The sequence below is a fragment of the Odocoileus virginianus genome, chromosome 11 (assembly GCF_023699985.2).
Source record: "Odocoileus virginianus isolate 20LAN1187 ecotype Illinois chromosome 11, Ovbor_1.2, whole genome shotgun sequence".
NCBI lineage: Eukaryota > Metazoa > Chordata > Mammalia > Artiodactyla > Cervidae > Odocoileus > Odocoileus virginianus.
In genome coordinates, this window is record NC_069684.1 from 70643789 (window position 1) to 70671654 (window position 27866).

General features: G+C 38.6%; 1 protein-coding gene across 2 annotated transcripts; it reads left to right on the top strand.

Moving 5' to 3' along the window:
• Positions 1 to 2: 2 nt before the first annotated feature.
• NUCKS1 (nuclear casein kinase and cyclin dependent kinase substrate 1) lies at positions 3 to 27866 on the top strand. 2 transcript variants are annotated; one of them, XM_070474594.1, is made up of 7 exons: positions 3 to 110; positions 17092 to 17141; positions 18804 to 18909; positions 21835 to 21890; positions 24238 to 24390; positions 25206 to 25355; positions 26616 to 27866. In XM_070474594.1, the coding sequence occupies exons 1-7, from the start codon at positions 94 to 96 to the stop codon at positions 26813 to 26815; spliced, it is 732 nt and encodes a 243-aa protein (XP_070330695.1). In that variant the 5' UTR covers positions 3 to 93; the 3' UTR covers positions 26816 to 27866. The 2 variants fall into 2 exon arrangements, with proteins under 2 accessions (XP_070330695.1, XP_070330696.1); XM_070474595.1 differs by having other exon boundaries at positions 25209 to 25355.

Genomic DNA, 27866 nt, shown 5'->3' on the forward strand with positions numbered 1-27866 from the left:
GGCCGAAGTTGGGGGGGGTGGGGCGCCGAGCGCGCGGGGTGGGGGGGGTCCTGGTCTTTGGCTCCTCGACTCGGTCCTGTTTCGACAGCGAACATGTCTCGGCCTGTCAGGTCAGTGCGGAGTCCGAGGCCTGGAACGGGCTGGAGGGGGCTGGGTGACTGGTGAGGGAGTGGGGTGGGGGGGGAGGGGTGCCGAGGCGCAGCGCCGGCCCTCTCCGCGCCGCGCGCGGCCTCCTCCCTTTCGGGCCCCGCGCGCGCCCCTGAGCGCGGGGGTCTGGCTGGCGCGCGGGGCTGCGCGGGGGCGGCGGCCGCGCGCCCGAGCGCGGGCTCCTCCCCGCCCCGCGCCGCTGCAGGGCCCGGGGCCGCGTTGCCGCCTCCCCCACTCGCCGCACTGGGCCGGGCCGGAGGGGGAGGGGTGTGAAGTCGGCGCCCCCGCGCAGGCCCCACCTCCTCGGGGCCGGCCCCGCGGGCTTGGGGTTTGTCCCGGCCTCTTTGGGGCGGGGGTGGGGGTGCGGGCATAGACGCTGTGGAGCGCCTGCCCCGCGCGGCCCGCGTCGGGGTGGGGGGAGGCGGCCCGCGCTCTGGTGGACGGGGGTGTTCCCTGCCGGGCGGGAGGGGCCGCGCTACCGCGGGCCCCGCCTCCGTCCTCCGGGGTCTCTGCAGGGCCCCGCCTCCCGGATCGGGGCCGGGCGTGGGCGGGACGCGTTCTTTTCCCCTCCGGCCAGAGGAAGAGTTCGGGCCTGGGCCCTGGCGCGGATCGCGGCCTCTGCCCCTCCTGAAGGTTTCTGAGCTGGGTGACACGCCGCTCCTCCCGTCCTGAGTTCGCTCCCGGCCCCCTTCTAGAAATGCCCTTCCTCAGGGAAGCGTCCCTGCTGAAGGAGGTGCGGGTCAACTTGCACGGCCCAAATCCCGAGTTCTCGTCCTTACCGCTACCCTGCTCTCTTATCACGTGGCCGAACACGTCTCGGGTGTGTTTGTAATCTTCTTTTTACCCCCCGAATAACTTTAATTATAAACGGGCTAGGGTCGGGCAATCGTTGGACTTCATTCTGAGACTGTCAACAAGTTTGCCGTTCCCCAGCACCCAGTGGAATCGCCCTCTGTCGTCGTCCTGGCTATTGTATGGAATGTGCCATTTATGGAGGGGTGTGGCTTAATCCAATCTGTTGCGGCCTTAAGAAGGAGCGCTGTTGCTAATAAATGTTATTTTTAACAATGTCCTTGAGGCTTTCAATGTAAGGATTGACTGCTTGGCCTGGCGTTTTCTGGATAAATCGGTTTCGTCTTTAGGTATTTTAACAGTGTCTTCCCCCTTCTCCATTCCAAGTTTTGTGAGAAACGGAAGTATTTTGACCTAGAGCTGTAAAGGGAGGTTTGGAACCCCGGAAAGGGTTTCTAAATGTTGCACACCGTTCTGTCTCCAGACTAGACTGTCCGCTCCAACTGATGGTGGTCTGGGGCTGCGTACTCCTGCGCTCCGGGTGGGCGTGAGCAGAGTGCTCACTAACTCCCTGACAGCCTTTCTGCTTAATTTCAACCCGCATCTCTGATACCTTACCATCGCCACCGGGAGGAGTTCTGCCTGCATTTTGGCACGGAGTCTGAATCGATAGTTCAAATTATAGTATGCATACTTTCTTGCATAATAATTGACCGGTGTATCGGGTCAATTTTCGTAGAGTATTTTCTTTAGGATCAGAACAAACGGGACAATTATCATAATAAAGATTTGTTTCACCTTGATCAGATCTTCTGTCTTCTGGAAGTAAATTACTGCGTGATGAAAATGTAACCGCAGGTCACTAGGTTTTGATGACTTTTCATTGTAACTTTACTCCTCTGCCTGAGTTTGTGCCCCCAGATTTATATGTTGGGACAGGAACATCTTTTATCTCTTGAAAATTTGGATTTTTTTTAATATCACCAGGTGGGAATAAATACATTAAGCACGTTCTAATGCGTTTTTTTGTAGGCATTGGGATTTGTGCACAACTTTTTTCTTAGTATGTTAAAAGTAATTTTTTTAAGTGTTTATTTGCCCCTAGTTGAAGAATGAAGTTAAATATATTGTAGACTTTGAGTCTCTTTCAAATTATTAATTTCAAGCAACTTGGTTTCTGATTATATATTTAGTGATGAAGTCTCTTTGTAACTGTTTTCTAAGTCTTTTACATACTCTTGATCAATAATAAAGCAGAAATAATTAAACTTGAGTTTGGTGGTGTGTTAAATTTGCAATAAAAAAAGTTCTGTCTTAGGGAAGTGCTTTTATTTCAAGGTGTAATTGAATCTGTGTACTTGAAGGAATGTAACCAAAAATTACAGATGTTGACCCAGTATCAGAATCATCAACCTCGTTTAAAAAAACCAAAAACAAAAAAAAAGCACGTGTTGGATAAGTGTCTATGCAGCTTCTTTTGGGGTATGTTTCTGTCCTTAGGCCTGTATATAATTTTGAGGGTTTTCTAGTTTATGTTTTTGCTATGTCTATATGTTAACCTAAGCATTTAAAGAAGATTTAGAAATGTACTAATGGCTGCTTGACACCAGTTTACAAATGAGTGGAATTGATCAGCTATGGCAGGGTTTTCCATAGATGTGTGCACAACACATGTCTAAGTAGTTTTGTTCAGGCTTTATTGCTCTCTCTTCACCTTTTATAGTATATGACTCACATATAAATGAGAGTTCAAATATTTTAGGCCTTGGTTTCAAATTTATAGCGTAAAATTACAGTCTTAGAGCCAGAGAGAAATTTAGGCAAATTCATCTTGCAAGTAACTTTATGTGAGGACCTGGACAAGTGAAGTGCCTTGCGTAACCTGCTAATACATGCCAATATTGAGCCTAGAACCCAGATTTCTTAATTTCCAGCCCTGCTTACCCTCATCCTCCCCCTTCCCACATAAACGCTCTACCTTCTACCAGATAAGTATTGATGTTACTTGACTGTATGACACTTTCAACTTTTGTTTTTATGACTCTTATCCTTTGGGGTAGGGACTAAAAATGCTACTACTTGTAAAAGATGAAAAAGAAAGCTCAGAGATTTACTGACTTGCCCAGACTAGAAAGTGGGTTTTTTGAAATGCAGCTTGGTGTATTCTCCAGAGATCCTCTTATTGAAAATACTCCCAAGTCACTCAGATCAATCTATTTTTTCCTCTCTCCATCTTGTAAGTACTTGATATCCTGCCTCTTTTTGTTTAGTACTTGAGATTGCAAAGAAACTTTAACATTGAAAGTTTAGGCTCTTACAGATTGATAAAAATACTTTTGGTCTTGTTTATAGTTTTGTTGAGAATTAACAGCTTTCCCAAGATATTAAGTTGCTTTATTTTCAAAGAGAATTTTGTTTGGAATGTGTCTGGATTTTTTCTTCTTCTTTTTTTTTTTTAAAGACACTCACTCTTACCGGGAAATTAGTTTCAAATGGGCCTGTTAAAGGGAAAACAGGAAAAAAGGGCCTGTTAAACTTAGAAACCTGAAAATTTTAGATAGTTTGGATTTTGATACCAAGTATACACAGTGCTAAGTCAACTGCAACTATAGCCAGCCAAGCTCCTCTGTCCAAAGGATTCTCCAGGCACGAATACAGGAGTGGGCAGCCATTCCCTTCTCCAGGGGATCTTCCCTACCCAGGGATCAAACCCGCATCTCTAACGTTTCCTCCTGCATTGTCGAGCCGGTTCTTTACCACTAGCGTCACCTGGAAAGCCCACAAGTAGACACTAAGTGTCATATACTAATAAATGTGGTTTTAGATGAGCCTGGTTCCTTGTATCTCATCTTATTCTTTATGTCCAGGGTGTGTGTGTGTGTGTGTGTGCATGTGCATGTGAAAGAAGAGTGATTTTTATTAACCTTGAATCTGTACATTGTTACTTACATGTCACTTTCCTCTAAAAAGACAAACTCTTGGTAGACTTTACCTTCCAAAATATCTCACATAACTTGCAAAGCCTGAATAATGGAGGAGTTAATTTTGTAACAACACTTAAATACTCAACATTTGCCAACATATATATGTGTAATGTGAAAACTATAACAAGACAACGTTGGGAATTCCCTGGCGGTCTAGTGCTTAGGACTTTTGGTGCTTTAACTGCGATGGCCCAGGTTTGATCCCTGTTTGGGGAACTTAAGATCCTCGTGCAAGCTGTTTGTGTGGCACAGCCAGAAAAAAAAGTGTTTTAAGTTTGATTTTAGAGAAATTACATTTCTCTAAATGTAAATAAACATTTGCTAAGTATAAATAGAGAAACAGGTACTCCACTCGAGGATTTCACATTATCTTCTGTCATCCTTATCACCCTGTAATAGAACATTTTTAAAAATTCCAAATAACATGACAAAATAAGTTTCAATAGTATGTTACTCAGTGTCACAGAACTATCAAACAGCCAGTATTTGAACTGAGATTTTCTGAGTACAATGCTGGCATTCATTCTATGGTACCACTCTTTTCCTTCCTAGTGTTTGGCATGAAGATGGGCAAATGCTCTTTATTTAGTCATCTCTAATGGTGAGTGCATTCTGTATGCACCAGTGGTTAAGATTTATATAGAAAATAGTTGAGGGGAAATATATGGCCAAAATGTTTTAAATAGCGATCTATGTTTTTTTCCAACTCAGTCTTTAACTTTCAGAGATAAGTTTTCATTGAAAGCATTTTTTAAAAGAACAACTAAAAAGAACTTCAGCTTAGTCCAATACCATCTGTTTGAAGTGATAACTTTGAAGTCAAGGAGCTAAGGTGTCGAAATAATAGTAAAGGTGGATTTAGGCTGCATGAGTCTTATTTAAGTCTCTTCCAGATTTGTATTTATTGTATTTGATTACACACCGAATGTATTACAGGTCCACAATCCTTAGTTTGAAACCATTGGGGGACTATATGTGTTCGAGAGTTCAATATTTTCAAAAATTTTAAGCAGGTAACAAGATTTTTAAAAAACAAGTAGCAGGGTTCCTATACTGTATATATAATGTACCATCACCAGTCTGGGGTAGTGCTTCTATAATGAAACACACTAATCTCTGGTAAAACCTAGGGATTTTCACACTAAAATTCTAAAAATCCTCTCATTTGCCCCTCATGTTTACCACCATATAAATTATGAAAAAACTTGGTTTTCAGAACTTTCTGAATTTCCAAATCATAGATGAGAGAATGGACCTTTTAACAGTGCAGTCCCTTTCTCAACCTTTAATTTTAGAAAAAGTAAAATCACTCAAAACTCAATAGAGCTATTACTGAGAAACACTTTGTGCCAGTTCTGCAGGGTGCTTTACACATTTTTCAAAATCTTGAAACAACTCTTTAAGCAAAATATGTATATTATCCCTATTTTGTATGTGAGATAGCTGAAACTTAGATAATTACATAATTGGCCCAGTTGACCTAACCACTAAGAGGAAGCAGGAATTCAAATAGAAACTGTGGCCAATCCAAAGCCAGTGTGATCTTTTCTGTGAGTCCCTGCCTCGGGGTATTACTCACATGGTAGTAGCATACTTTGCCATCTTTGGAGGGGTTTATGGTTTACAGCAGGACTTTGGTGGACAAGACCAGCTTTAAAGTGAGCTGGGGAGGGGTATGAATGGAGGAAAGGAGAGTTTCCGCGGAAGAGAATATGCAAAGAGGTTCATTGAAGGGTTAGGACACTTGAATGTAGAGGAAAACGCACTGAAGTAATGTGAGGCTTTTGTGGGAAGAAAATAGCATTGCTTTAAGTGAACACCGTAAGTGGATTCCAAAACCACCTAAAGGACACCACAGGAAATTAATGGGCTCATTTTACATATACACATAGGTGCAAGAATGCCAAACATAGCTGAATCTAGTATGTATTAAAAATATCAACTAGAATATGTCCCAGAAACAAAATGTAGAATCTTTCACTGATTTCATCATATTATTAAACAACCAAAGGAGAAAGACCATTTGAAAAGGTTCAACACCAATTATAAAACTCATTAGTATGCTACAATTAGTAGGAAATTAAGATTAATAAATTGGAGTTGATTTAACTTGACAAAAGTTAGAAATTAAGTGGTTGAGTTTTAGTGATTGAAATCATTTAGCAATACAACTCATTAGTAAGGAGAAGTAATTTGGAATAAAGAAAGGGAGGTTGGTTTTATTTATGTTTTTGGTCTGTTTCCCCCAGAAAGAGAAAAAACAAGGCCACCATTCTGTGTAACTCAGATACCAACCCAGTTAACATTCACTGTTACAGTCCATGTGAATGGTGCCTCTCTGGAGTTGAGAGTTAATGATACACAGTTAAATAGAGTTTGCAAACTTGACTCACTTGAACTTAATGAAGTTGTTGAGTATCCTGTGAAGTATTACTTCTGTTTGCCTTTTTAAATTCTTAGCTGCAAAGAGAAATAAACATATCACTCTGGATTATGAAGAAATGGCTTCTTGGATTGCTGAGTCTAGAAATAGAGACTGCAGTGTTGTAGACAGAGAAAACATTTGATCTAGCACATGACAACTTGATCAAACTGGGGCATCCCTTTGTTTTGTCTCAAAAAATGTGTTACTGTCTAAGTTCTAGGAAGTGGAACTGATTGTTACAGAATTGTATTGCCATATTTTAAAATAACCAGTATCTAAAGAGTCAGAGGTGTTTGAAAAACTTTAGGTTGCCAGAGTGTTTCAACTGGCTCTATTTTCAGGTGCTTCTTAGTATCTTTTGAACTGTGTACCTGTACAGTTACCTGCAAAGCAAGGTGATCTTCAGGAAGATTTCATCTCTCAAGATAAAATGACTCAGAAAGTGAATTTCTTAAGAAACTAAAACTTAAAAAATAAAAAAAGAAACTAAAACTTAGCTCCACTGAGAAGTAAAAATCCAGCCAGCTATTCACTGGGCTGGGACAACAGACTATCTTCCACAGAAGCTACAACTAGGAAGATTTATAATAATTTATAATGATGAATAAATACAAACAATTTTTAATAATATTTTGACTACTGCTTTCCCACTGAGTTCTCTAAAATCAGACTGTCAAACTCTGTCGTTTGATATTGTATCATTGAGAGTGAAGCATCACACTTTTGTCAGGAAAAGCTGCCCTTTTGATGCAGAGAACTGTCCTTGATTTACAATTTTAGAGCTTCAAATAAGGGCTTTGTGGGCACAAAATTCACATCTACCTTAACTTCTTTGCCAAGAAATAGGACCCAAGGTCCACTTCACAGTCTAAACCTGATGAAGACCCCTTTTCACACTGTCGTCCTGTGCTTTGAGACCATCAATACACTAATTCATTTAAATTTCACCTAAATTGTACCCTTCCCCAAATCCTTTTCAGTTTTCCTGTTTGGTTAGATGCTCCACACTTCTGATGTTCCATCATCTTTATTGTAATGAGTCAGTAAATCTGACTTTCTTAGGCTACATATTGGTCCTTGATAGTTGTGTGAAGACAACTGGAAGAGTCCAGTGAAGTTTCCAAGACTTTGCTGCAGACAGGACTCTACTTGGTAATGTGCTCATCTGAGACCCCTTTAGTCTCACCTGCTTGAGGTTTACTCTTCCTAATTGCATAGTTTTTGCACTGAAATGTTTTCCTATATGGAGGAACTGAATATATTTTGGGAGTAAGGAATGCCATATAATAGTTCATATTTATTCACCTGGACTGAAATACTAGCAAGTTGATAAAAGGTTTAGGAGGGAATTATAATAACTATCTAATATATATCTGGCTCATCATTCAGAATGCCTTTATTCTCGTGCAGAAGTTAGAAATTTACTTTTCCCATTTGAAGAACTGAGAACTCTTTCCTGTAACATTCTTGATTTTTTTAATTTTTTAAAACTTTTATTTAAAATTTTTTGCTTTATTGTATCTTGTGACTGGTTTTGAATTCTATTTAATTGTAAAAAGCAGAATGATATAAGATACAGTTAAAGCAACATTTCTTAGCCAAAAGGAATATGAAGTTCAAAGATAAGCAATTGTGAGAAGTTATCCTGAATTGAATTTACGTATCTCAGCTTCTATGAACTAATTTTCTCAGATCCTGAGAAAATTTGGCACATGAATAATCTTGAGAGTTAGAAAAATAGAGGCAAATGTCTTAAGTTTTAAGGGGAGAGTGGATAGTGATTGTTGATAAGCAGAAACTTTCATATTTAGCCTTGAAGGAAAGAGTGGAAACTGTCACATCAATTTTAAGGGCTGCTGTATGGAAGAAAGTTAAGAATTAGACCATGGTAATACCAGGAGCTAGATAAGACAATTGGTGAGTGGACTTTAGAGGCAGATCTCACCACACTGGAAGCTTCCATTATGGAGTTTTCTTAGAATTAGTAGCCTTGGAAAATCTTGAAAGGTCCTTAGTCAAGCCCTTACAGTACATCTGTTAATAGGATAGCGTGTTTGGGGTAAGATTGGGTTAGCTCCCAGGTCCAGTAGTTCTAGTACCTGGTGGTATATCACCCTTCCCCCGACCCCCACAGGCCACTCACCTTGGATAGGCTTTATGAGTGCTTAAGCTTAAAAAAGTGATGTTCTTGAAAAGAGGAATTAAAGTAGGAAGAAATGTTAACTTTTGTGGCCACAGATTGTAACTGTTTCTTGTAAAAGTGAAACTACTTTGGAAATCAGTATATTCTTAAGCAGTGGCTCTCAAGACATTTTTGATGAGGTTCCTGTAAGAAATAGGTTTGACATTGCAATTTTGTTACATGTAAGAATACAAACACAGAAACAAGCTTCAGGCACTTGCCAGTTATTTAGGTACAATTTTCTCTGATATTTTCTATTTGCTGCTTTTTCTTTTAAAGATCTAGTTACAGGGAATTCCCTGGTGGTCCAGTAGTTAAGGCTTAGTGCTCTCACCCCCTGGTTGGGGGAACTAAGATCCCCCACCTGTGTGGCAAAAAAAAATAAAATGCTAGTTACACATCAGTAAGGGCTTCCCTTTGGAACAACGGACTGGTTCCAAACTGGGAAAGGAGTACATCAAGGCTGTATATTGTCACCTTGCTTATTTAACTTACATGCGGAATACATCATGCGAAGTGCCGAACTGGATGAAGCACAAGCTGGAATCAAGATTGCTGGGAGAAATAGCAATAATCTCAGATATGCAGATGACACCACCCTGATGGCAGAAAATGAAGAGGAACTAAAGAGCCTCTTGATGAAAGTGAAAGAGAAGAATGAAAAAGTTGGCTTAAAACTCAACATTCAGAAAACTAAGATCATGGCATCTGGTCCCATCACTTCATGGCAAATAGATGGGGAAACTGGAAACAGTGACAGACTTTATTTTTGTGGGCTCCAAAATCACTGCAGATGGTGACTGCAGCCATGAAATTAAGACATTTGTTCCTTGGGAGAAAAGCTATGACAAGCCTAGATAGCATATTAAAAAGCAGAGTCATTACTTTGCCAACAAAGGTCTGTCTAGTGAAAGCTATGGTTTTTCCGGTAGTCATGTGTAGATGTGAGAGTTGGACTATAAAGAAAGCTGAGCACCAAAGAATTGATGCTTTTGAACTGTAGTGTTGGAGAAGACTCTTGAGAGTCCCTTGGACTGCAAGGAGATCCAACCAGTCGATCTTAAAGGAAATCAGTACTGAATGTTCATTGGAAGGACTGATGCTGAAGCTCCAATACTTTGGCCACCTGATGTGAAGAACTGACTCATTGGAAAAGACCCTGATGCTGGGAGAGACTGAAGGCAGAAGAAGGGGACGACAGGATGCGTTGCTTGGATGGCATCACTGACTCAGTGAACATAAGTTTGAGCAAGCTCCAGGTATTGGTGATGGACAGGGAGTCTTGGCATGCTGCATTGCATGGGGTTACAAAGAGACACGACTGAGCGACTGAACTAACTGAATGGCTTCCCAGGGGGCTCAATGGATAAAGAACCTGCAGGAGACACTGGAGTTGTGGGTTTGATCCTTGGGTCAGGGAAATCCCCTGGGGGAGGGCGTGGCGACCCACTCTAGTATTCTTGTCTGAAGACTCCCATGGACACAGGAGTCTGGCAGGCTACAGTCAACAGGGTCACAAAGAGTTGGACCCGACTGAAGTGACTGAGCACACTCGAAGGCGTACATCAGTAAATTGACTCCAGGACCCAACAATGGATTGTGACTGACACTAAAAAACATTGTTATAGATATTTACCACTTATATGATTAGTGAAAAGAGCTATGTTAGCTGTTTTGGGTTTCTCAAAACTCAGATTTCAAGTGAATTTTAAGTGCCTAATGAGAAACTAAATTCTAGAAAACTAGGTATTTCTTCTTCCCTGCATTGACCAGAGCAGTGTGATTTCTTCAGGGTTACAAATGGAAGGATAGTCCGCTTGAATGAGCTAAACAATGTAAATTGTTTATAAGTTCTTTCCGGTTTTCCTTGAGAAAATGATTTTGTGCTCTTTAAGTACTATAAAGCTTAAGGTGTCAACAATTAAATGTGTGTTTCTATTTTAAAGTTCTGCTTCCTTACCTGGAATTTGATGTGAACGTTTGTTATAGATTAGCATCAAATTTTGTGGTTTTAATTGTTTTCTCATCTGTAAGGTTAAGAGGGTTAGTTGAGATCATCTCAAAGCTGTGGTAATTTTCATCTCTGAAATACTGTTCATTCCCTGATAGCTCAGCTGGTAAAAAAAAATCCACCTGCAATGTGGGAGACCTGGGTTTGGAAGATTCCCTGAAGAAGGGAATCTTCAGTATTCCCTTCTTCAGTATTCTGGCCTGAAGAATTCCATAGGGTCGCAAAGAGTTGGGCACGACTGAGTGACTTTCACTTCACTTGATCTTTAGAATGTTATTCAAATATTATTGACTTGGTCTTAGATGGTTGCTGCTATAAGAAAGAAAAGGTATTTGGGGGGTAGACTCACCATTATTTAGTAGAAGGAAGTTGATGATCAAGAGAGAAGAAGAAAAAAAATCCTATTGCTTGAGTTAGCCATATTTGGTGCCAAAAATGGATCTTGTTCTTCGTCTAGCTTCCAACTTTACCTTTCACTTTTGCACTTTATACCAATGCAAAAGTGAGGACTTATCTCAAAGCCCTCTGGTGGTCATCCAGGAATTGGTTCATGTGTAACCAAGTTACCTTTAGAATCTAAATATAGTGATTATATCAGCTTTTAAAATAAGAGCAGGCACATAATTGAAGTTTTTGTGTTCCTATAGTTTCTATTTTAAACATTTGTTTTCCTTACTGGATTACAGTTCTGCTTTCTAGTGTAAATTTTTAGACTTGTTTAAATGGAACTCCATTTGATTTGAGTAATAGAAATTGATCAAACTTGAATGGTGGATTTAAAAATAGCTAGGACTGCTACTTTCTCTGGCCTAAATGGTAACTGGAAACTTTATCATAGAGTTGGAAATAATGCTAAAATAGGTATTTTGACATTGCATTTTAGTGAAATGAGCAACACTTGAACACGATCTTTCTAAATAATACTAGAACTAGACACAGTGTTTTTAAGAGGAGTGATTTAATCATGCTGTTCAGATAAATAGTTCAAGAGTGTTGTGTATTCAGGTGGGTTCAAGATTACAGTGGTATCCTGGATGGAACAGGTTAGTGCTTACAAGAAATAATGGCTACTATTTATTGGATAATTGTGTGCCTGGCACTCAACAGCAACCTTGAGAGACAGGTGTTGTTATTTCTGTCTTACAGGTGAGAAAACTGAAGTTCAAAGAGGGGAAGTAACTGGGAGTCACAGGATTTAAACCCAATTTTAAAAATCCATGTTTTTAACTTTTATGCTGTATTGAAAATTTTTAATTTAATTTGTTTTAATTGGAGAATCATTGCTTCGCAGTGTCTGTATTGAAATTTTGTGTTGTCCTCCCAGTTTGAGTGTTTGATGTTCATTTTACACTGAAGGGCTGGTTTTGGCATTTGATAGTTGCTCCAGTGGTTAAGACTCCGTGCTTTCAGTGGCATCATAATTTTCCTGTGTTGAAAACTAGGATAGAAAAAAATACATTGATACGAAATATGGGACTTCCTTGGTGGTCCAAGGACCGTGGTGGTCTTCGTTGCCAAAGCAGGAGGCTAGATCAAGGAACTAAGTAAGATCCCACATGCCATGCAGCATGGCCAAAATAAGAAAAACGTACTAAATAATTTTTTGGCTGTGCCAGGTGACTTGCAAGATCTTAGTTCCTTGACTGAGTATTGAACCCTGGACCACTGCAGTGAAAGTACCAAGTCCTAAGCACTGGACTGCTAGGGAATTCCCCTTTCAAATCTCTTAAATCTAAAAGTTTTTTAGTTTGGAGAAAACTGAATTTTCTTTTGTTGTTAAGGGCAGTGGGATTGAAAGTCTGATAGGTTAAAACATCCAGTGGCACATACATCCTCCCTTCTGTTGCCCTTTCTCACCCTAATCCTTTTCGGAGGCCAAATCCATTCACTCATCAAACCTTCCTTGAATCTGATGTTCTAAGTGAAGGAGAGACAGCCTCTGTCCTCAAGAAGTTCACGTTTAATAGGGGAGACAGACATTAGTGGTTTATGTAGTATCAGTAAGGGATTAAAGGTGTTGAGAGGTGATGTTGTAGCTGATATGAATGAGACTGATACAAATAGCATTCTAAGCAAGGAAGCTGCAGGACCTCGTGGTTAAAAAAAAAAAAAAACCCTGATTGCTGGAATTATGCCTCCTGGTGTTGATTGTTAAGTGGCAAGAAATGAGATCCAAAAAGACTTTAAGGAGCTGCTGCTGCTAAGTCAGTCGCTTCAGTCATGTCCAACTCTGTGCGACCTCATATACGGCAGCCCACCAGGCTCCCCCATCCCTGTTATTCTCCAGGCAAGAACACTGGAGTGGGTTGCCATTTCCTTCTCCAATGCGTGAAAGTGAAGTCACTCAGTCGTGTCTGACTCTTAGTGACCCCATGGACTGCAGCCCACCAGGCTCCCCCGTCCATGGGATTTTCCAGGCAAGAGTACTGGAGTGGGTTGCCATTGCCTTCTCCAGACTATAAGGAGATTGGATGATTAACCTCTACAGTATTTTCTATAATTAAATTTCTAACAGAGGTCTTAAAATTTGGCCCTAAGAGCAAAGTTCAGAAAATATTTGAGTGCCTACCTGTTCTGTGGCAGCAATGTGGACATAAGATATAATTGTTACCTTCAGAGAGCTCAAATTAATGAAGAAAACAAATGGTACCGCAGTATGTGTTAAGATGTGTGGTGCCCAAAAGGATCATTGACTACTTGAATTTGAAAAAAGTCATGTTTTTCATTAAACTTTCATAATTGTGTTTAATTTTATTGAGCAACTTTTTAGATCTATCTTGCAACTTAGGTCATCTGTTCCAACAGCTGAGGAACTGGGGCCCAGAGAGTAAGTGATTGGCCTAAAGTTCTAGAACCAGAACCTGGAATTCCTCTTGGCAGATTCTGTATTTATCACTACATAATTCCTTTCTAAGGAGTGTTTCTAGGGATACACTAGAGAAGTGTTAACTATCATTAGCAAACTGTTAGAAAGTTCTTTATATTGAACCCATACTTAATCTGACCACCAAAAGTAACGTGTTTTCCCTTTTGCAAGTTAAAAAAAAAAATCCCAATTTATTCAGTTCTTCATATGAAGAAGGAAGGAGGAGAAGAAAATGTCTACTCACTGCAGTACTCTTGCCTGGAGAATCCCCACGGACAGAGGAGCCTGGCGGGCTACAGTCCATGGGGTTCCAAAGAGACACAACTTAATGATTTAAGAACAACAATGATCCTTTTCTATTATGATTACTTGCCTTTATACAGTATCATAGGATATGTCTATCGATCCCTGGAAATTGTACCGCATTTTAGCTGCAATTCCACCAGCATGAATAACCTAAAATTATTATACCTGCAATTTCAGAATCTGTACATAATTATTAGAAGTTGAAGCTTAAAACTCCCTCTCCTGGATCCTTTCCCCCAACTTAAGTGTCCCATTTTCCTTGATACTAAGTAATGCAGAAAATGGTCATCTTTGCATTGGGTTCATAATGTTGTTTTTCATGGTATCTGTCATTAAAAATCACTATTTTGCTCCCCCAATATTTACTAGCTCCCCCAATAGTTTGGTTGTTGTTTGTTTTTTTTTTTTTTTTTAAGAAAAAGAAATTTTTTTTAATTGTGGTAAAGTAGCGTATTCACCATCTTAGCTGGTTTTCTCCCGATTCTTTTATATGATCTTACTTATTTGCTTTTGGCTGCGCCACATCTTCACTGCCGGTGGGCTCTTCAGCTGCAGCAAGCAGGAGCCACCGCCTAGTTGGGCTGCTCGGACTTCTCACTGCAGTGGCTTCTCCGGTTGTAGGTCACGGCTCCAGGCTCACGGGCTCCAGCAGTTGTGGCGTGGGCCCGATAATCGTAGCACACAGACTTAGTTGCTCTGCCACACGTAGGATTTTCCTGCATCAGGGATTGAACCTGGCCTCCTGCCTCCTGTATTTAAAGGTGGATTCTGTACCACTGAGCCACCAAGAAAGCCCCAGCTTAACCATTTTAAACGTACGGTTCAGTAGTTAAATACATTCACATTTCTGTGCATTCAGTCTCTAGAACTCTTGTAAAACTGAAACGATACATACCATTGACTTCTCCATCTTCCTCTACCCCACTCCTGGCAACCACCATTCTACTTTTTGTCTCTCTGCATTTGACTAGGTAACTCATGTAAGTGGAATTAATAGTCATGTTTTTTAAATTAACTTTCCTAATAGAGTGGTATCTTTAATATATAAACTCAGTTTCTTAAAACATAGTTACAATATATTTTATAGTTTTGCATCTTGACTCATTGAGGCAATAAAGTCAGAAGATAATTCATTGTTGGTAGACTAAAGAAAAATAATGCAAAATTTCTCACGAGTCCTTTTTCTCTCCTTAATCAAGAGTGAGTGTGTCCATAGGGCTTCCCTGGTGGCTCAGTGGTGAAAACCTGCCTGCCAGCACAGGAGGCACAGGTTTGGTCCCTGATCTGGGAAGATCCCACATGCCACAGAGCAACTAAGCCTGGGGCCACAACGCCTGAGCCTGTAGCTCTCGAGCCCATGAGCCTCGACCGCCAGAGCCCAAGGTCCTAGAGCCTGTGAGCCATAACACAAAGCCCCACTTACCACAGGTCGAGGAAAACCTGTGCACAACAGAGACCCAGCACAGCTTGGAAGAGTGCGACTGTACCTTCTTGCACATCTAGGCCCCAAGCATGTGTTCAGAATTCACTCCTGCTCTCATTTTTGCATATTATATAGACGCTGCACCTGTACTTGAATTCTGACTGCCCTGTTTTTGCTTTTAAATGGTGTCTTAATCTATTGTTGTGTTGTTATTTAGTCACTAAGTTGTGTCCAACTCTCTGCGACCCCATAGACTGTAGCCCACCAGGCTCCTCTGTCCATGGAATTTCCCAGGCAAGAATACTGGAGTGGGTTGCCATTTCCTTCTCCAGGGGATCTTCCCGACCCAGGGATCAAACCCCTGTCTCCTGCATTAGCACGTGGATTCTTTACCACTGAGCATCCTGGGAAGCGTCTTAATCTATCAAACCAGGAATAGTCCTCAGCTTAGGTCTAAGTGTAGTTGGTGATATGTTTCTCTTAGTTCTTTAAATTCATTTGTTCAATTTCCCCTTAGTTACAGTGCATCTAAGTTTCTTCTAAATGTCAGGCTGTTTGGATACTAACATGAAAGCTCTTATATCTCTCTTAAGGGAGAAATTTTAAACTTCTAGGTTTAGAATATGAAGTATAAAAATGGGAATTAAATTTGTTTGAGGTATTAAAGATGCTTTACCTAGGAAGAAATACTTTTAAAAGTACTTTTAAGTACTTAAAGCTGAGCGCCGAAGAATTTATGCTTTTGAACTGTGGTGTTGGAGAAGACTCTTGAGCGTCCTTTGGACTGCAAGGAGATCCAACCAGTCCATCCTAAAGGAAATCAGTCCTGAATATTCATTGGAAGGACTGAGGCTGAAGCTGAAACTCCAATACTTTGGCCACCTGATGCAAAGAACTGACTCATTGGAAAAGACCCTGATGCTGGGAAAGGCTGAAGGCAAGAGGTGAAGGGGATGACAGAGGATGACATGGTTGGATGGCATCACTGACTCAATGGACATGAGTTTGAGCAAACTCCGAGAGTTGGTGATGGACAGGGAAGGCTGGCTTGCTGCAGTCCATGGGGTCACAAAGAGTCAGACAAGACTGAGTGACTGAACTGAAAGGACTTAAAAATCATTGAGCCAAGTAGATACATAAATTTGTTTCTCTAATAAAGGCTCTTTAGGGGAGTTTCCTGGTGGTATAGAGGGTAGGATTCCATCCAGGCTGTCACTGCTGTGGGAAGGGAACTGAGATCTGCAAGCTGTGAGGTGCGGCCCCCAGAATGCTCTTTAATAAAGAGCATTTTTATATATATATTTGGCTGTGCTGGATCTTAACTGCAGCATATGGAATCTAGTTCCCTGACCAGGAATGAACCTGAGTTCCCTGCATTGGGAGCACTGAGTCTTAACCACTGGACCACCAGATAAGTCCCAAAGAATAGCTTTTGAATGAATCAGTTTCTTCCATTCCCTCTGTGTAAAGCTTAACTTACAGTCCCCATGGTTTGTGTATTGTAATTAACTGTATTATATTTAAAAGCTAAGACAATTTGCTGTGAGAAAAAATTAGTAGTAACCTTATTTATCAGGAATATGTGTGAATAAAATAACATTTACAGTTTTGGTTTGTGTGCATATGGTATCAGACTCTGCATATAAAGAATATATGGTACTATGGCTCATTTTGCCATTCTCTGTACTCCTGGGAGGTTGTTTTGTTGGAAAGGATAATATTTGAGCTATCCCTGAGAAGAGCTTTATAAGAATTGTTGTTTGAAATACTTTTGTTTTAAGCTACGCTTTCCTATAACACAATGTGACATTCTTTTGGCTGAGATGAGGGCTTTTTGAAAAATAAATTTCAGAGAGCTAGTTCTAATTCTGTTTATGAAATAAAAATGTGTGTTCTAATATCTTAGAAAGGTCCTATATTTTTATTATCTTGATTAGAGTCTTTTCTTTCTACAGAAATAGGAAGGTCGTTGATTATTCACAATTTCAGGAATCCGATGATGCTGGTAAGTTTTATGATTTCAGTAAGTAGTAAATTGAACTGATTAATGGAAGAATACCCAGCTTATTTACACTTTTTTAATTCTTTTGAAATAATTTTTAATATTTAGACTATTTTGACATATAAATTACATCAGTCTGTGTCACTCAAATGTTGAACCTGCGTGGATTTTAATTTTTCCTTAGTAAGTCATTGATAATAAACACTTCAATAATTTTTTTTCTTACCTAGTTTTGGAGTCCAAAGTTTAAATGTGCAATAATTCTGATACATTGTTTATTAGTTAATATATCTCCTGCTGTAATCACAATAAAACTCATACCTTGTAATAGGGAGCATGTATGTATTTTGCTCTGGGAGTTGGACAGGGAGGCCTGGCATGCTGTGATTCATGGGGTCGCAAAGAGTGGGACGCGACTGAGCGACTGAACTGAACTGATGTATTTTGCATGATGAAGTAAGATGAGAGTTTTTGTGCAACACCTTTGATTTGTGAACTAACTGTAGAGAGGCTAGTGTATCGTAAATCTTAGCCATAAAAGGTTTCTTTAAAATATGTCCTTACTCTAATTTTCAAGATGTGTTTACTGTTCTTTTTTCTTTATTTTTTTAATCTAATGTTACTTTATAAAGATAATATTATATGCTTTGGGGAAATGGAGGAAATGCAGCAATGTATAAAGAAGAATAAAAAAAGAACATAACCCAACTTCCCAGAGGCAATACTTGCTAACTATTTTTGTTTACTCACTTAATCCTTAGCTCAGTCCTGTTAAAATGGTGTTATAAGTATTGTTATTTTCATTTTACAGATAAGGAAACTGAGACAGAAATATTATTCAAAGTCCCTTAGCCCTCAAGTAAACTTTGTTTTAAAAGGCTTTTGGTCTTTTTTCCTTTTAAAAATATAATGACATCTTTCTGTAGAATTTTGGATTCTGTTGTACCTTTCCCAACTGCCCTTGCTTAGCTTTCTTGTGTTATGAAAAGTTTATGCTTGTTACTGGTTGTGTGGTATTCCATAATTTATAATTATTCAACCATTTAATAATTGCTGACGCTTCACACTGTTCTAGATCCTCACGACTGTATATAACGGTATAGTGAACAGTTTTGGAAATAGTCACCTTTCAAGGTTTTATGGGACTTTTAAAATTGAGGATGTTTTCTTCAAGTGTCAGAGTGTGGTATATATAATACTTTAGCTTAAAAGTAATTTGCTTGATAATAGTAATTGTATTAGGATTGTAGAATTGTGGGTTCTTTACATTCTAAAATGCTTATAATAAAACCATGTTACTATAATAGTTTCCAAATAAATACAAAGATGTGGAAACATGTAAAAAGCTTTAGCAAATTAAAAGAGTAAAATATAAAATAAGAGATGTTTGACTGTGAGTATATTAAAGTATACACATGAGGACTAGAAAGCAATAGGCAAAAATAAAAATGATGACTCAAAGTGGAACTAGAGTGGAAAATAATTTTTTTTTGTAATGAGAGAAAATTATTTAGGAAATTCTGCCTTCTTAACTTTTAAACAGCTTGAGAGAATTATCTCAGTAAATACTGTGGTATTTTTGATATGTAAAAATCATAATACAGTTCATTGAATTTGATAATTTTTATCTTCATAAATAAAATTTTATCTTCATAATCTGTTTAGATGAAGATTATGGAAGAGATTCAGGCCCTCCAGCTAAGAAAATTCGATCATCTCCCCGAGAAGCTAAAAATAAGAGGCGATCTGGAAAGAATTCACAGGAAGATAGGTAAGAGGCATTTTACCTATCTGTTTCTACTTACACTGCCACCACTGTAAGATGAGGGTAGTCTCTGATCTCTAAACTGGTAGAATCTTCAGTTACTTTGGGAAAGTGCCCGTTGCTCACCTAGTGTTGTTTTGTGTATTTCATATTATCAAAGCATGCAGTGCTTTGATTCTAGAGGTTAGCCTCTTTAAGGTCATGGAGGCTTGCTTAGACTCAACCTGGAGTCTCAAGTGAGCTCCAGGAATGATAGAATGATTTTGTTGCTACCACAAACCTCTGAACAAAGGCAGAAAGATTGTTTAAGTATGTATTGATAATTTGTTGCCCAAAGTTACTATTGCCATTTTCACTGTAGAAAGAGCAAAGAATAAGTGACCTTTCCTATTCAGAAAATCACTGGCACAAATCGCTGACAGAATTATAACTAAAGCTTATAGAATCTTAAGTTCCTTTGCCTGCTGAGTTTTATAGAATCAATCCTACTTTGTTTAAATGATTTAATCATTTTGAGTTGTTCCCTTTCCCTTCATTTTATAAATGAGTTCAGATGAGTTATATTTTTACCTGTAATTGCCTCACAAGACCAGGGTGCTGTAGCTTTCATCTCTGCTCTTACAGGCATACGTGTGAGCTCTCAAATTCAAGGTAGTATAACTATACCAAGACTTACCTGATGGTGGTGGTGATGATAGTTACCATTTATGATTATTATGTGCCAGTATCTATTATGTGCTAATTTATAATCATTATCATTTAATGCTCACAAAACCTTTATTAGGCTAAGTAACATTAACTCAGAGGAGTCAGTGATTTATCTAAGGACCAGCAAATGAATCAACAGGTTTTAAAGCCATGTCTATTGGACTCCAAAATCCATTTTTTTAGCCATTAGACTATACCACTTCCAAACAATACTATTAAGTATGAGCATTTCAAAGAAATGAAATGATAATTCTCATTAGTTCTTCTAAGATATTTACTTTTAAGCACTAAAATCAGTATAATAAAGCCCTGAGTAGAAGTCTTTCATTCTGAATTCACAGAAAGCTAACTTAATACATTCACCAAGCATTTTCTGTTTGCTTGAATCACTTACCTCTAATATTTTCTTTCCTGGCGAATTTCAGAAATGTGGAAAAATTTTGAGGAAAAATAAGATCAAATTTTACTGTAGGAAGATAACTCTTCCATAGTTTCATTAATATATCTCTCTAATCTAATTATTTTTTCAAATAATTTTTTTTTTTTTGATGTGGACTATTTTTAAAGTCTTTATTGAATTTGTTACAGTATTGCTTCTGTTTCATGTTTTGGTTGTTTTTTGGTCACAAGGCTTATGTGATCGTAACTCCCTGGCTAGGGATCAGTTCCACACCCCATGCATTGGAAAGCAAGGTCCTAACCACCGGACTGTCGGGGAAGTCCGTACTCCGGTTTCATACAGCAGCCCAACTTAGAATTGTCTTTTATTGTATTTATTTTATTATATTTTCCCTAGGAATGAGCATCTTCATTGCCTGTTATCATGTCTCACCAATATAATTGATATCTAGACTACATCTTTCATTGTTGCAATCATTTGGTTTTATTACTTTCTCCTATGTGTCCAGGAATGGTTGAAATACAGTTTTTGTTGCCATTTGTATTACCTTATATGTTTATTCCCTCAGACCAGTATTATGTTGATTTTTCTGTTGGTCTTTACTTAAAAGTTTAGCTATTACTTGACTTCACTTTAAAAGGGCTCAAGGATTAATGGCCTCTATAAACTCAATAATAAGATAAATAGAGAAAATGATTTCATTCTTCATCACTGTAATAGACTTGTGAATTAAATGCTTATTTTGCATAAAATATTTAGAACAGTCACAATTTTCAAAATTACAATATATTTAGATCAGATTGCTTAGTAAAGAAATGTGTTTGGTTTTTTTCTTTGCTTAGAAATCTTGGGCTCAATAGTTTGTCATTTGAGTGTGATCTAGATTATGGGAATACTTACCAAAAGATTTACAGAATCTGCTGCTGAAAAAAAGAAGGCTATGAAGACAATTTTATATATGATTTTTGTTGTTGTTGTTGTTTGTCAGAATTTCTCATGGAATCATAAAATTTTAGCACTGAAGAGTACCAAGTGAATTGCCTAAGATCATACAGCTAATTAATTTATGACAAAGACAGAACACTAGACACCAGATTTCTAAGTTAAAATTTGTGAAGATATAAAATGTTCATTTTTGTGACATAAAAAATTTGATAAAATTTTCCTTTTAACTTTGAAGCTCTTTAACTTTTACCCTGCAATGATCTTTAGCTCGCTTTTATTTTCTCCATGATGTAAGGCAGGCCTGTGTATTCAGATTTCTGATGTACAGCATACTGGACTCCTAAATATCAATATTAGGATATAATTAATTTATTTTCATTTTGCTTCAGATAAATTTTTAGGCATATTGTAATTTATATAACTCCAGTTTCCTTTAATAATTATAAGGGTATTTGCTGCATTTATATTTGGTGCTATCCACTCATTTGCCTTCTTTACCACCGTTGATACATTACATGGTTTATTTTCATTATAGTCATACTCTGTCTCTGACAACGAAGTTTTTTTCTTAGTAAATGTTCTAGTGAACCAAGGCTTATGCATAGGTAAAAAGTTTTAGCCTATGTTGAGATACCTTCATTTTTTCTTTTGGGTCTTCAAAGGAAGCAATATTTTCCAAAAGTGGATAAAATTGTTCTTAATCACCAGTATCTCTGTGTATTAGGGAAATGATGGACGCAATTTCACTCCTCAGCATCTGAATTATTTTATGTATAACAGATTTTCTTTAGTATTGTTCTCCAGTCAGATTTCTAGAGATTTATGTTCACTTGGATTTTGATCTAAGACTTTTAAACTTTTCCCCCTTTTTCTTATAGTGAGGACTCAGAAGAAAAAGATGTGAAGACTAAGAAGGATGATTCTCATTCTGCAGGTAGTAAACAATTTTTAATGTAGTAGCTGTAATTCTATTTATATATTTATTTATTGAACATTTTAATAAATGGTTTCATAATAGTGCCAGGCTCTGTGGTAAATACCACATTACAAACAGTAAGTGTTTCCATATTCTAAGAGCTCACAATGATTCTCACTCCTAGTGACTTATTACAGTTTCCTATGGAAGTTTTTTTTTTTTTTTTTTTTTTTTAAGAATACTTATGTCCATCCCATGCCAGGACTTCTGATTCAGTAGGTCTAGGTGGGATGTTGGGGCTTTGTTTTTTAAAAGTATTTACAGATTATTCTCATGCATAATTGAAATTGTGCATAATCAAAATTGAAAACCACTTACATGAACAAATAAAAGATATCAAACTATATAGAATATATATAATACTAAGTGAAATCCAGGTATAAAATACAGGAAGTGATGACTGGGTTGAAAAGCAAACAATGATTAGTTTTAGTTTGACTTTTTAGCTGTGAAGAGGTCCTTTGAAACAGCCACAGAGAAAGCTTTTTTGTAAGAGTTTTAACTTAAAAGCATCAATTGAAGAGACTCTGACTAGATTAAATGTTAAATCCTGATTATTTGTTGTTGGTATTTATTTTTTAAAATTTAACTTGTTCAAGAATTGAGAGTTCCATCTCGCTCCCATCCATTTTAGTCTTGGTCTACATCCCCATGCTGTTTAGGTAAGATGTGAAGGGTAGACAAAGTTCCACTGCATTCACTCTACTGAGCTGTTTTTTCCTAATAATGGGCTGGGCTCGGTCTCCGCTGCTGCGCAGGCTTTTCCCGGGATGCGGCGAGCCGCGCTATCTCTGACGGCTTCCGTTGCCGTGGCGTCTCTTGTTGCCAAGCGCGGGTACCAGGGCACGCAGACCGAAGTTGCGTCTCCCGGGCTCTGGAGCTCAGGCTCAAGGGTTGTGGTGCAGGGGCTCAGCTGCTCTTCAGCACGTGGGATCTTCCCGGATCAGGGATCAAACCCGTGTCCCCGGTATTGGCAGATGGACCCACTGAGTCACCAGGAGAGCACTCCTCTGAGCTGTTTCACTTTCACTTGTTCAAGTCTGCTAAATGATTGTCTGAAAAGAAATTGTATTAACTTTTTGCACTATCTAGCTAGTAATGTGATAATGTAACATACACTTTTACTCATTTACCTTGTAAACCCTAACTGAATCGCTCGTGTTTATAAGCATTTGAGCACCTCAAGATGAATAACTCTGTACTAATGTTAAGCATACCTCCTACCAAGTGGGTTTAGTTTTGAGTCTGCCAAAATCAGCTCTGTTCTTGTGTCTGTTGTCTTCAGGTGAAGTTTTTGGTAGTGGAAGTGATGACTTGAACAGTGACCATAGCAAGGCTTATAAGATTCTAGTGTTTCCAAAAGAGTAACAGCTAAACCTTGACAGGAGAAGGGCTGTAGGTGAAACTAATATAAATATAACTTGGTCTAGAGGCAGTAGACTGGCATCCTGCCCTTTAAGTCAGATTTATGCAAGACCACAACTATGTGCTAAAAAGGTTTTAATTAATAAACTGTAGTGTATGAGAGTAATTTTTTTATTATAAAATTGTATTAAGATCTGATTGATCTAATTGTGTGTTTTGAAGATTTCCCTCCGTCTCCCCTAAACTGAAATGGCCACACCTCATTCGTTGAAAAGGATAGTAGTTTGGCATTATTTTTAGTTCTGTGTGTTTTGTATTGTAGAATGGATATATTGGAAAACAGTCATCCCCTGTTCTACTATTTAAAATATTTTTTCTAACTTTAGTTTCTAAAAACTGTGTAGATAGGTTTGAATGTAATTGAGAATTTTAGGGTACAGCAGTAATGTAAGTTTAAAGCATGTTATAGGAAGCATGTGTTCATACCTAAATTCAGCTTTATTATTACTTAAAACTACAAGCCTAGGTTATTTCATATGTAATAGTGGGCGAAAGTGAAAGTCACTCAGTCACGTCTGACTGTTTGCAACTCTTTGTCTGACTCAGTCCATGGAATTCTCCAGGCAAGAATACTGGAGTGGGTAGTCTTTCTCCAGCCGATCTTCCCAACTCAGGAATCAAACTGGTGTCTCCTACATTGCAGGCAGATTCTTTACCACCTGAGCTATCAGGGAAACCCATAATAATGCATGCATAGCCTTATTCAAGTTCATTCTTTGAATTTTACCTGTTTTTTTGCATATTTTGTAGACATTTTTAGGAATAGAACTTTCCCTTTCTGAATGAAATAAAGCTGCAGTTTATATCTTACATTGCCTTTTCCAGTCATCTGTCAAACCCATAACTCTTTGATCATTGCATTATAACTTTGATATTGCAGAGGACAGTGAAGATGAAAAAGAAGATCATAAAAATGTGCGCCAGCAACGGCAGGCAGCCTCTAAAGCAGCCTCTAAACAGAGGGAGATGCTCATGGAAGATGTGGGCAGTGAAGAAGAGCAAGAAGAGGAGGACGAGACGCCATTCCAGGAGAGTGCGTAACGTGCCTTGCATCTTGGTCATGGTTGTCGTTTGTGACCTCAGTTTTACTTCAGCAATATTTTGGATACTCAGTGTTAAAATCAGCCCCTTAAATTAGATACTCAGTGTTATTAGAGATGATTGTTTTATATCTATTTATATTTTAAAAGACTCAGAGATTCTCATGATTATTATCTGATTAAGTTCGTCAAATAAATACTTAAGTACTGATTAAATACTCAAATAGTGATTAAGTACACCATTCATTCTCATATACTGAATGAACCATTGTTAGAATAATAAGATCTGTATTTTGTCCTAGTGGAGAAAGGTGTAGACCTCTCTGCAAAAATGGTGTTAAAAGAATTTAGATGTTTCACAGGATACTCAGATTAATTAATTATATGTATATTTGCTTTGTATGTAGGTTTCTTACTTTGTTTATAGTTGGGCCAAAGACACCAAATCAGTTCACTTTCATTTCCCTGGTCTTATCAGGACTATATGGAAAATATAGAACTACCAGGAGTTATTTGATGGCTTCAGTTTTTATCCACTATAAGCCTAATCTCTTCCTGTTTTCTGCCTACTCGTCAAACAAGTCAGTCGTGTAACCCTCATGTGCATGTTAAACCATTTTACAGGTGGGGCCAATGACAGCTCCATTGTAGTACAGCTTGGTACTACGAATTGGTAGTACAGCTGCAAATAAAACCCAAGAGTGTCTGACTTCCAAATCCCATCCCCCATTCTTAGCACTCTCTCCCTTTGTTCACTTGGAAGGATGTATACATTAAGTTGGACGTTGAAATTCTTCTTTCCTCTCAGAAGATTCTGGCAGTGATGAGGATTTCCTAGTGGAAGACGATGATGATAGTGACTATGGCAGTTCAAAAAAGAAAAACAAAAAGATGGTTAAGAAGTCGAAGCCTGAGAGAAAAGAAAAGAAAATGCCGAAGCCCAGGCTAAAGGCCACAGGTGAGCTCTGCAGAAGTCAGGTTAAGTCACCAGTAAACGTTCTCTACAGAAATCCTTCAGTAGGACTTGATAGTGGTCACACAACAAAAACTAAAGGATCCTATCTTCTGTACCTGGAAGTATCATTTATTTATTATTAAGGACTCCAGCCCCTCCAGGAATTTGGTGGCTTGGCCCTGTTCTTCAACTAGTGCTGTACAGAAGGCAAGATTTGGGAATAACCTATTAACACTGCACCAACTTAGCTATTCGGAGAAGGCAATGGCACCCCACTCCAGTGCTCTTGCCTGGAGAATCCCAGGGACGGGGGAGCCTGGTGGGCTGCCGTCTATGGGGTCACAGAGTCGGACACGACTGAAGTGACTTAGCAGCAGCAGCTGAGCTATTAACTGCCTTTTTTCCCACTGATGTCACAATCCCAGCAGCTCCTAAAGACTTAAAATTGTGAAAATACACACCTACAGTAATACATTTAAGCATTCTGATTTGTACAGAGAATGAAATCACTCTTGACAGCATAGGTTTATTTTCTTTGGGCCCTTGTGGTTTCTGTCAGATATTCTTCTGGGTGAAGCTAGTTTGTCATTAAATCAGAAAACTGGATTTGCTTTTTTTTTTATTCTGGCAAAGTGAAAGTGAAGTTGCTCAATTGTGTCCCCGACTCTTTGCAACCCCATGGACTGTAGCCCACCAGGCTCCTCCGTCCATGGGATTCTCCAGGCAAGAATACTGGAGTGGGTTGCCATTTCCTTCTTATTCTGGCAAATAGAACTTTTATTCATCATGTCTTACTATTTGGTAATGATGGAAATATTAAAAGTTACTTGATGGGGACTACCCTGACCCTCCAGTGGTTTAAGACTCCGAGCTTCCAGTGCAGTGGGCACCAGTTCTATCCCTGGTGAGGGAACGAAGACCCCACATGCAGCATGGCCAAAAAATGTAAAAAAAACAGGTATTTGATGGCTTTCTAGTCCATTAAGTTGCATCACCTCTTCTTCACTCAAGTTTTAAACATAAACAACTTACAGTTTTGCAAGCCACCAAGGATACTGTGTAGTTTCTTTATTTACAAACATTACTGTTAACATACTAATGTTAGCTGAAAGTGTTTGAAAACCAAGTACCCACTTTCATTTTCAGTAAGTCTGGGTGTCGTCTTTATGATTTTTTTTTCTTACAGATTGTTCTGTAGCTGATTTTTGTTAAAAACGTTAGATGTTTCTTCCCTTCCCCAAGTTTGTATTTTTCTTCTTTCAGTGACGCCAAGTCCTGTGAAAGGCAAGGGGAAAGTGGGTCGCCCCACAGCTTCAAAGGCATCAAAGGAAAAGACTCCTTCTCCCAAAGAAGAAGATGAGGAACCAGAAAGCCCTCTGGAGAAGAAAACGTCTTCAAGTCCCCCGCCTGAGAAATCTGGGGATGAAGGGTCTGAAGAGGAAGCCCAGTCTGGGGAAGATTAAAAGTGATGATGGTCTGGGGAGAGATTTTATTTAAAAAGCAAAAAAAAAAAGAGAAAAAAGGAAAAAAGAAAAAAAAAAAAGAGGGAAAAAAAAGAAAAGCTACTTAAGATAGAATATGGTTTTGGCTATGGCTTGACTCATGGGCTTTCAATGCTTTTTTTCCCTTTTGTTGAAAATAACATTTTCTTCTTTTCTTCTTCTTTTTCTTCTTTTTTTTTTTTTAAAGAAAAGCATTGTATGTTTAATTTACCTTTTTTGTCTATTGGTCTCTTCGTCATGACCCCCTCTTTCCGCCCCCCTCCCCTTTTCCCAATGAAAGCCATGTTAAATTAATCACTGGATTGACTGCTTCATCTTTTTATTTTCAATGGAGGGTATGCCACAGTTGTAAAGCAATAAGATTTGAGGTAAACGCTATGAAAATTTTGCTTTTTGCTAAATGGTAGCAAGTTGAACAGTAATCAAAAAATGTAGAAGGTCTTAGTTAAACATTATTGCTTCTTTCTCTACCTGAATTTAAAAAAAAAATCAGTTGTCATCTAATACAAATTTATATTCTATATACAAAAATACGGATGTCTAAAAAATAATGATGTTAAACTTCCACTGATGGGGCAGGTAGGGGAGAAAGATGAATTCTGAACTGCTACTAAGGGTATTCATGTTTTTTACTGTGGGGCAAGGCAGGGGATCGAGGTTTCCTGACCCTGTTTGAGGATATAGGTTTGCTTGTTTTTAGTCTCATCACTTGTTATCTCTAGGAGACTCGGAGCCAGTGATCCTTTTATTCAGCTACAGTCTTTAAAGAACTTAAAAAAAGCAAGGGCCGCCAAAACTTAAATCTTTCTTGATTTCCTATTTCATTCTCTAACGGTTCATGTTTTTAAATATATATATGTATCTATTCTGTTTCTTGGATAAAAAATTTTACCAAGGATCAAAAGAAAAAACCCTAAGATTAAAATGGGGAGATCTATATATCACAGTGGGTTTCTTCTCAAACTGACAATGTTTAGGTTTTAAGCAAAATAAAGTGCCAGTTAATGTGAAA

What these genes read in the sequence shown, in the direction of transcription:
- NUCKS1 (XM_070474594.1), top strand. An exon ending in AAGAATTCACAGGAAGATAG is followed by an intron (nt 18,910 to 21,834) that starts GTAAGAGGCATT and finishes TTTTTCTTATAG; the next exon opens with TGAGGACTCAGAAGAAAAAG. An exon ending in CGAGACGCCATTCCAGGAGA is followed by an intron (nt 24,391 to 25,205) that starts GTGCGTAACGTG and finishes CTTTCCTCTCAG; the next exon opens with AAGATTCTGGCAGTGATGAG.